Below are 10,069 nucleotides of genomic sequence, written 5' to 3'. Positions count from 1 at the left end.
TATTTTTTGAGGATTTCTTTCCCTTGTCTGACGCTCTGGGGGCTGAAAAGTGCTGGCATCCCCATTATGTGGACTCGTACTACTATCTCCACTCTACTGGTTTCCGCTCAATGGCGGACCTGATAATTGGGTTAGTGGGACAGTGCTTATGGTGCTATGGTGGGCGATGCAAGGCGAACCACGAAACTTTTGTAACTTTTTTGTTCTTTCTTTTCATGTTTGCCTTTTTAATTTTTCTATTTTTCCATCTTTCCCCTTGTGGCTATCATCTCCTACTCAATCACTAACTATCCTTCTGTTTCTGTTTTTGTTGGTTAACCTAACCTAAGTTAACTAAGTAGCAATGAAATTTGTTTTCAAAGAGTTTTTCCTCCAGCTTCTGTTCGCTTCAAGCTCCTGACTGAGGTTCTGGTTTCTCGTTCAACTTTCTGCTCTCTGCTGAACATGAGAAATACTATCTCTGTAACTGGCAATGCAATTTGAAAACTAATCCCCTGTCCATTCTAGTGCTATTCGTCGTGCCGTATGATGGATGGATGTCCAGCTGAGGCTTGGCGTCAGCTCTCCGCAGCTGACTAATCGATTCTGATTGGAAAGTTTTTATTTCTTCCAACCAACAACAACGACAACGTTGGAACTCGGGGAGACTTCAGGCAAACATCTAATCCGATCGAAAGACGCAGCCAATAAATACGCCGCTCGCTTCTCTTTTACTGCAATCGTCAATCTTCCATCCCTTATCTCTCCTATCTTCCATGCGATATGCTAGCCACCTCAATCCGCGGCCTCGGGGCCACTCCCTCCATGCGCCCAGCGGGAGCTCTCCACCGGCGAACTCCCCCGCCAATAACCACCCCACCGCACCCAAAAATACAAAACAACCGCCTCCTCTTTCCCGCCCTTCTTCACAGCAATGGCATGTCCATAGCCCATTTCTCCAGCACGCCCAGCCCCCTCAGACCCCCGCCAACAACCACGTCCGCCTCCGCAGCCTCGACCATCACAAATCCCGTAGTCATAACGTCCCCCCTTAACCCCCCAACAACAACCCTACCAGCTCCCATCTCCCTCCCATCCAAGGACCCTACAACAGCCAAACTAAAATACTACTACACCCTCGGCAAAGCCTATCTCACCTTCTACAAAACGGGCCTCAAAAACGTCTACCACAACTACCGCGCCTCGCTACCCCTGCGACGGCGTCTGGGCCTGAACTCCCTCCTCCCCACCTCCCCGCCGCCCCCCGTCTACTCAGTTAAACACGTCAACAACGCCCCCATTCTAAAACAGTACGCGGGCAAAGTCTCCCGCAGCGAGTTTCAGCTCATCCGTCGCGCGGCATACGATGTGCGGCGCATCCTTCCGTTCTCGGTTATCCTGCTGCTGTGCGGGGAGATGACGCCGTTTGTCGTGTTGGCGTTGGGGAACATGGTGACGCCGTTCACCTGTCGGGTGCCTAGGCAGGTGGAGAAGGAGAGGGTGAGGGCGTGCCAGAGGAAGGAGGCGGCTGTGATGGCGGCAGAGGTTGATAGTGCTGGCTATGGCAGTAGCAGGAAGGCAAGCGCTCTGGCCAATCTGGATGTATTGCTTAATGCGACCTCGATTCCGCATACGGTTGATGTGAACGAGCTAATTAACCGTGCGTCGACGACGGGGGTGTTAAGGGCCTGTGCCGTCTTCAGGCTTAGTCGCGGCCATGAGTTGCCTGCTGTTTCGTTCCTGCCGGGGTTTTTGAAGGCGGAGATTGTGAACCAGATATATCGCCCGAGGCTGAGGAGATGGATGAGTTATCTTGAGGTTGACGATTGGTTGATTACGCAGAATGGCGGCGTTGAGGGGATGAGTCCTGATGAGGTTAGGATTGCAGTGGAGGAGAGGGGGGGGGTGGATGTTTCGGTTGGGTTGGTGGGGGAGGAGGAGGCGGAGAGAGTTGAGAGGAGGTGGTTGGAGAATTGGGTCGAGGGGAGAGGTGGGGAGAAGATGGTCGAGAGGTAGAATGTGGAGTTGAAGGGGTGAGGGTGGCGGTGGATGGATGGACGGTTTATGGTATGCGGTTGGAAGGGATCTGACTGTATATTAGAGGAACATCCGGGCTTCTTCATTGACTTGTGGCTTTTTCTTACTTTTTTAGCACTTCTTCTTTTTCTTTTCTGTTCAGATATATGTATAACTAGATAATAGACACCGCCATTTAATCTACTCAATCTTCACGAGTGCAATGTCCTTCATGTTTCTATATCTCCATTGCCTTAGGTTGTGATGTCTCTCCGGAGATTTTTGTAGGCTGATTCCCTGGAGGTTTGGTGGAAATATGCTGTGCTCCATCTTGTTTAAATACCATTCATCAACGGTGTATAGCACATACGACCACAGGGAGTGGAAAACAGGGCTTCCCGTCCGCTCAGCCGTACTTAAGCCACTCGCCGGCCGGTTAGTAGTTGGGTGGGTGACCACCAGCGAATCCCGGCTGTCGTATGTTTTTTGTCCAAGTCCATCCTGGCAGGAATAACATGTTGTACGCACATTCTTTTGCAGATGCTCTTTGATTAGTGACAGATGAAGATAGAGAGATGCCTCAGAGCAGAGCAGAGCAGAGCAGAGCAGAGCAGAGCAGAGCAGAGCAGAGCAGAGCAGAGCAGAGCAGAGCAGAGCAGAGCAGAGCAGAGCAGATCCTCAAGTCCTCGAGACTTGGAGAATTTGGGATCTGTGTGGGATTACGATATCTTCGCCGAGCTCTAAACCGAATGACCTCATCAACCTTGGGAGTTACCATAGTTTATGATATGGCATGGGACTCAAAGTTGAGAAACTGTGGTTGCAACGACATTTGAATAGAAGTTTCAAGCATCCGAAAAGCTTTGAGAGATTTATACCTTCACAAGTAAATCAAAATGTGCTACTCTCTTCAGGTTGTATGAAGCTTAAATTTCAGAAAATGTTACATACGAGAGCTGATAACAATACATATATATATATATATATATAGATATATATATAATCACTGACACAGTTGAACTTCTCGCTGAGAAGAAGTGAGATCTAAAATGCCTGTTCAACGGTTGCAAGTGATAAAGATATATTAATCTCTTCTGAACCCAACTTTTACTGCCACAACGGGATGACAATACAGAATGATAATCCTAGTAAACATCTCTCCTTCCTCTCAGGTATTAATGAAGCCTCAAAAGATAGGGAATATTAATATACAAAGGTGAAGCAGAAATGGCCCTCATCCTGTGAGCATCAAGAAAGATGTACAAAACGAGTCTCCAACGGCAAAAGTACATTACAGTACCACGACCACCTGTACACGACCTCTAGAATACAGAGACTTGGATGCACCCAAATATATATAACAATAGGTATACCCGTGCCAAGGAAGCCATGTTTCAATGTCTTCCGTTACTGACAAAGAAGCCCGTTCTCAAATTTTCTCCGAAGGCCAACTCTCCATATGTGTTTTCACACCCTCGAGTGACCGTTGACAACAGGGCTCAACATCAGAATTTACTTCGTCGATAGGGACGTGTCCTGCCTGAGAAGCAGCAAGCAAGAGTTTATCTCGAAATCGTTCAAAGTCCTCATAATTCATGCCCAGAGCGAGACTAAGCAAGCTTGGGCTTGGTGGCTTCTCGCTTTTCTCAAGGCTGTTTTCATCTTGAAAAGAAATTCTTTCACGATCCGTTGGTACCTTGTCGTCATAATCCCAAGATTTCATTCGCGCTCTGAGATCGTCATACAGCGCCTGAAACAGCTGCTTCACTTCAGGGATAACTGAAGCCTTGCACCCGAGGTCATTCATGAAATCAGTCGGATCCTGAAGACTCAGCATACCCGCTCGCGGCAGGGATAAGGAGCGCTTGCCAATGCTACGTTGACCCCTTAAATAGGGCTCGTGCATCAGTAACCTCTTTCCTTTTTTATCCCGCATCTTCGAATCCATATTTTTCTCGAAAATGCCCGGAGGCTCGACGGAAACGCCGTACTTGGTGAAATCTGTATCTTTGTAAAATTCGAGGACGTGGAGAAATTGACTGCCTATGTTCCTGCGATGATACTTGCCCTCTTGGATTTTGAGAGCGGCAACAATCATCATGGTTAGGAGGTATGGATCGACACTGCTGGCGTCGCCGCCGAGGAAACCCCGTGTCTCCAGTAGCATACGTAGAACCATAAACAGAGGTCGAAGGGTTGGGAACTCTGCACGGTAGTTGAGGATGAAATCGGTGGAGGCGGGTGGGCTTGTGGCGCATTGGAATTGAACCTGCAAACCTGTGGCGGCGTGAACCGCGGACAAGGTTGGGTTTTTCTCCTTCCGTAACATAACTTTGGAAAGAGTTTTAGACTCTTTGAGTGCATCCTCAATCTGATGCAGGCGTTTGAGCCTGGCTTGAACCATCATTGGTCTCGTCGCGCTTGGGCCGCGACCGCCTTCCACTCTTTCAGGATCCTCAATGAGAATGACAAAGTCAACGGATGAGTGGGGTACCGCCATTCCTGTTCTTCGAGAACCGGTCAAAATGGGCAAATTCATTTCGTCAAATTTCAGGGATGCAATGGCATCCCTTTGAACTCTTCCGACAGCATCCCTTTCCTCCCGAGTTGGTAAGATGTATTTTTCAAATGCTGTGATTTCGTCACTGAGACGTGAAATACTTCCGCTCCCAGATTCTTCTAAATAGCTGAGCCAAGGGTACTCAGTCGATCGATGGTAGATCGTATCCTTTGTCCACAAAATATTCGGTTTCGTCGGGTCCATGGGCGAACTGTTGGGGGAGCGAATGGACAGGACGTCAAAACGAGTTTCGGCGCCACCATCCTCATTGAGAATTTGGTGAAGATCCGCTTCGCGCACTTCTTGTTCTTTAAGAGCCTCTGTGGGAACGAATCGATCTGGATTCAATTTGAGGCGAATCATCCCCGGATTCGCACTTTCTCGAGCAGGCAATTTTCGAATCAGAGTCTGGCGATTCGCAAATCTATGGGATCGTAGGGTCTCTTCGAGGCTGCTGGGGACGACCTCCGGCTGAGTCTTCCGCCGCCAGTGGCTTGAAGCATCGTGGTATCGTCGCCGGGCTCGCGGATATATCCATACATCTTTAGGGACCTCACCGACAATGAGGCATCGCATGCAGAGCGCTCTCGATTTGGTGGTTAAGGATGACAAAAACATATATATTCAGAGCTTACGGGACATTGGGATGGAAAGATATTTCGGGTTAATCGACTGGGTTTTATCAAGAGTGAGTAGATACATTGCAGACAATTCCTTTTAGCTAGAGAAGGACCTCAAATCATTCGATATTGCATGAAAACGAGTTTGGATGCTCCAAGACGAAGATAGACGTCGAACGAGGAAAGTAATTATCACGTAATTTAAGAGCTGAGGCTTAGTCACTCGTATTCACGTCTGTTGGGGCTTTTAAATTATTGTGTGCGTTTTTATGTATATTAAAAAATTTTACAATTAAAACTGAAAAAAGTTTATTGTATATTATATAATATTTATTATAATGATTAGTTAGTTATTTATGATAAAAAATTTAAAATTCAATATATAATTATTTATTTATCTTTATTTACTTTTTGTAATTTTTCTTTAATAAATTTATTTTTAGTTAAAAAAATAAAAATTATAATATCTTTATTTGATTCAATAGTTTTATTATATTAACTACATATTTAAAAATAAGAAATGATAATAAAATATTTATTCTTAATAAATAAATATCTTGAATCTTTCAGTTCCTTCTAAGAGAAATTCCCGAAACTGTGTTTGAAGCTAGAGCCTCGAATCATGCAACTATCTCTATCCACCTTGTCGTCAACCCCTATTCCCAGAGCTACTGGACTGACTCTCTCTGTGATTAACCTCCCATCGTATCTGCAGCCCGCTCCAAAGAATCTTTTGCCTCGTACTTCCACCAGCTCTAGCAACTCCCTATGGCGCCACTGAGTGGGTATAGAGAAAAGGCAATATCCAGTCCACGCACCCAGAGAATCTTTGTCCTGTCCCTTGATTGCTGCTGAGTAATTACAAAGAATAGATAATATTCTCTACCGCGCCGCCTGTCCAACAAGTGACGAGGTGCTGAGGCAAATATCAATGAGGATCAGGGAAAGGGATTGCCTGTGATGTATATGGAATTGGGTGAGCTGTGAATCAAATAAACAGCCGTCTTCAACCATGGTCCTTTGACAATAACCTCCTGTGAAGAGATTTGGAGATCAACTGCAAGTCTCATCATATGTTCTCTCTCAACACCAGGACTCGACTTGTACAAGCTTTTGAAAAGGATCAGAAGCATGAATAACCAGTGCATTCTCTTTTCTTAATTTTAACAGGCCAGGAAGTTGATTATACAACCTGGCCAATCAAAGATACAAAGAGAATCAAATGCAAAACTGAGGCATTCCATCCGCTTGCTGCAGACCAGAATTGTAGGGCTGAGGCAATAAGATTACCTGACAGAGAATGTAGAGACTACATTAAGTTGATGAGAGATGTGACCCAGTTATTGTGTTTGAACTGAAAAAAAAAAACAAGTTCCAACTTGTGAGTTAAATCTCATCTTTCACATGAACTATTAACCAACAACAATCATTAGGAGTGAATATTGCTCGGATGATAGACCATGACAGTTGAAACAACAGATGCCACGGCTACATCCAACAGCATGATCCTGTTCCTTGGTTCTGGGAACTAATGTCACTGAACCCCACCAACAATAACAACCCAAGTGGCAATCCCGATGCATTCTTATTGAGCTTGCCTATGATTCGATGCAATCTGAGCCGACGTCAGCGGGTGCTCTCATGCATCAATTCCCGCAAGGTCAACAGCACCCAGATGATCGCGAATCAGTTAACCTGTCTGTTGAGGAAGATATGGACCCGACAGCTTTTGTCCAGATGTTCACAGAATCAGATTACAGTATCATGTTAACAGAGGTTTTATTGAGGAAAAAAAATGAATGTTCGAAGCCCTGTAACTATCCCGCACAGACAGTTTAATTTTTTGTCCCCAGCAGTACATGCAACTGTTCCAAGCATTGGTTTCATTCTACCTTAAGTCCAACTACCCATACCACCATTTCAGCATTTGCACAATCTCTAAATTCCATACAGAATATACGGATAACAAAGATTCATTTCAGCTTGTCATCATCAGACATTGAAAACGCTTCTGGCACTGAGATAACGAGAAAGTCCAATTGCGCATCGATGTCCTGATCACTTGTAAACCGCGCGAATTTCCCTGGCTCCAAGCGTACGCCATGGATGTCTACAGCTCCCAGTAGTGGAAAGAAAAAATTGTGGACCCCCGGTCCTTTTTGAATCGTCATGCATCCGGAAATTCTGTAGAGCGTAAATTTGCAGCCCTAGTGCAAAATAGTTAGCAACACACCGCGAATGAGTCAAGGGTCGGAGGCGTATCTACATCTTTGTCCACATTCAACTTGGTTAGCAGTGGATTGATCTTCTGAAATTTTGCTATATCAACACAGCGCCAAGTGCTTTCTCCCTGAGCTACCATTTCTGCCGTCCGTAACCACACTGCTAACTCGTCCAAATCTCTTTTAGCATCACTATCAAGCGTTGAAAGGAATCCACTTGAATCGTTTGATTCCGTAGCATCTTTATCGGTGGCCATGTTGATGATGGTGTAGGATGAGTAATGAGAGAATGAAACAGTGCGTGCCCCCTCTCGAGTAAGGATGCTGTCTAATCAAAAACCTGTTAATATGTTCCTGGAGATGCTAAGGCAGAATTATAACTCATATCTGTGACAAGAAATAGATGAATTTGCGGCAATAGATAGCAAAAGGGAAAGAAGAGATAAAAAAAAAAATAAAGAAAAAAAAAAAAGGAAAAGGATTTGGCGGGGCATGTTGGGCGCTCCAAATGATGCCTTTATGCATGAGTGATCGGCAAAGTGAATGAGTAGCCCCTCAGCCCGACTCGTTATGTAATCCAGATCGGCGTTCAGCTGGTCAGTTAGTAATTCGCGGCCTTCCAAGCAGTTTGTGACCGAATGGCAGGGGCTTGATCGATTGCAAAGGCTGCTAACTACCAGAACGACTCTATACTGGGGGGGTGGGGGGGGGCAATATGGGAAAGAAATATGGGAAATATGACACGTGACGGGAGGGTTCGACATATCCGTCGTATTGTTTCTTCTTCGTTGACTTCCGGGCCGTCCCTTTCAACTCTCGCAAACGGCCGGGAGGTTAGACAGCAGCTCCACTGGGTGGTCAGCTTTCAAATTTGGGCTCGGGAGCCTAATCCAAGCAGGCATGCTAGGCATCGGTCAGCATCTCTTTGTAGGACTATCTTTTTAAGTATAGGTACTCTGTTTCTTACCAGGCAAACATTATGATTTCGAAACAAAACACCACAATCATTAACAAGCTCAGTCTGAGCGCCACAACAACCTCAGGATTTTTTTTTCCCCTTGAGGCTGTCTTTTTAACAATTCTGCAATAAAGCCCTTTCTACACGAGGTAATAATATCTCGTGGCCTGGCCTATGTACCGTTGACCTTGTTCTCACAGGCATCCTAGGTTCAAGATGTGCTGGCAGATGCACGAAACTCCTGCTCGTTTCGCCAATTGCACCGGAAAGGCTCAGAGGGATTCTATCATTTTCGATCCGATGGAAGACTGCACCCAAAGGTGTAATCCCGCCAGCGAAAAGAAATAGCAGATGCGAACATCCGACCTCAACCAGCCAGGCGAGCTCTACCAAGCGCAAAGCAAACTGTACACGACACCGAACCATACGCACAACCACAACTGCCACCGAAAGACGACGAAGCCGCGGGGCGGTGGAAGTGGATCAGCTCAACAGCAAGGGGTGCTACCACATTCTCAATTCTCAGCAAATGCTGGCTGGGCAGCTAATCCTTGTTTATTCAAATCTAGAACTCCATTGGACTAGCAGATTTCCCTTCAGACTCTGTCAATTGATGTGAATTTGCATGTAGATTCATTCATGCAGTCTGTCCCTTCATTCTGCAAAGCAGAGTAGTAGAGTTTGAAACATCAAGTAAGTGTGCAGCTTCATGAATTGAGAGTTTTTCTTGATTTTTAAAAGCTTTTATCCACAAGTTCAATTTTTTTTTTCCTTCCCCTCTCTCCCTAGAGAATTTGATGACTTGTTATTGTGAATTGGTGGCATAATTGCGCGTTGAAGTGGGGGAGTAGTTAAATTGGTAGTTGAATGGTTTGGTTGATTCTGGATTACATTAGTTTATTAGTTAATTAACTATGTTAACTATTATTATTATTATTATTACTTATTTAACGCCTGGAGGCACGTGATCAGCTGACTAAGAATAGTCTGCCGTCGCGGCCACAGCACCTCCCTAAGGGTATCAGGCGTGCCAGCGCAGCAGCTAGTCTGCTGCCTGACATGTCTAGTCGGCCGAAGCCCTCTTGAGAGTCTATGTACAGAGTAGCCCCCGTCCTGGAGGTTCTGAATGGCGTAGTAGCCGAAGATTACGGGACTGAGGAAGCCAAGGGCTTCTAGGGTGGTGTGTAGGGGTGATGAGAAATGTATATAAGGAGCATAGGAAAGAGAGAGGGGGAGGGAGAAGTCGGATGTTGAACAGGTTCTAGTAGCGGCGTTGGATGTCGATGAAGAAGCGGGTATTAGTGCACCAGGTAGAGAAGGTCGTAGCTCCTCTTACTGTGCTGAGAAGCCAGTCAATTGCTTCCTTTGGTCCTCGGCATGCTTCAGGGGTTTTAATTCGTTCAATGTTCCGGCCTTTCCAGCAAAAGAAGAAGTGCTCGGGGGTCTTATCTCGGCCGCAAGAGCAGGTGAGGAGTGCGTCGTCATGTGCCCATCTGTGATGATAGGCTGCAAAGTCACCGTGGCCTGTTCTAGCTGCCAGCAGGTGGCCTAGGTTTCTTCGGGGGAGAGTGAGCTCAGGGGAGGGTCCTTTTGGCATTGGGATATTGAGGTCCTTGTATCGTGATGTGCTATTGGAGCTCCAGTATTGTTGCAATGAGGCATTGAAGCGTTCTTTAGCATAGGATTTGGCCCGCGCCAGGGTCAGAGTGCGGCG

The 10,069-nt window shown here is 46.1% G+C and overlaps 3 protein-coding genes and 1 non-coding gene across 4 annotated transcripts; 2 read left to right on the top strand and 2 right to left on the bottom strand.

Annotated features, from left to right (window-relative positions):
* Window positions 1-762: 762 nt before the first annotated feature.
* On the top strand, window positions 763-1,995 carry PADG_05967 (uncharacterized protein; the record flags this gene model as incomplete). The annotated part of the gene is made up of 1 exon (XM_010762979.1): window positions 763-1,995. The coding sequence occupies one exon, from the start codon at window positions 763-765 to the stop codon at window positions 1,993-1,995; it is 1,233 nt and encodes a 410-aa protein (XP_010761281.1).
* Window positions 1,996-2,363: 368 nt separating this feature from the next.
* On the top strand, window positions 2,364-2,479 carry PADG_12010. The gene has a single exon (XR_007137625.1). It is a non-coding gene; the product is annotated as a 5S ribosomal RNA (ribosomal RNA).
* Window positions 2,480-3,424: 945 nt separating this feature from the next.
* Window positions 3,425-5,131, bottom strand: PADG_05966 (uncharacterized protein; the record flags this gene model as incomplete). The annotated part of the gene is made up of 1 exon (XM_010763190.1): window positions 3,425-5,131. One exon carries the CDS (start codon window positions 5,129-5,131, stop codon window positions 3,425-3,427), a length of 1,707 nt encoding a protein of 568 aa, XP_010761492.1.
* A 2,017-nt stretch (window positions 5,132-7,148) lies between these two features.
* PADG_05965 (uncharacterized protein) lies at window positions 7,149-7,654 on the bottom strand (the record flags this gene model as incomplete). The annotated part of the gene is made up of 2 exons (XM_010763189.1): window positions 7,149-7,382; window positions 7,442-7,654. 2 exons carry the CDS (start codon window positions 7,652-7,654, stop codon window positions 7,149-7,151), a joined length of 447 nt encoding a protein of 148 aa, XP_010761491.1.
* Window positions 7,655-10,069: the final 2,415 nt, after the last annotated feature.

The sequence above is a fragment of the Paracoccidioides brasiliensis genome, assembly GCF_000150735.1.
Source record: "Paracoccidioides brasiliensis Pb18 unplaced genomic scaffold supercont2.7, whole genome shotgun sequence".
Classification (NCBI taxonomy): domain Eukaryota; kingdom Fungi; phylum Ascomycota; class Eurotiomycetes; order Onygenales; family Ajellomycetaceae; genus Paracoccidioides; species Paracoccidioides brasiliensis.
The sequence above is the reverse complement of the archived record's forward strand: the minus strand, read 5'-3'. Positions and strand labels throughout refer to the sequence as shown.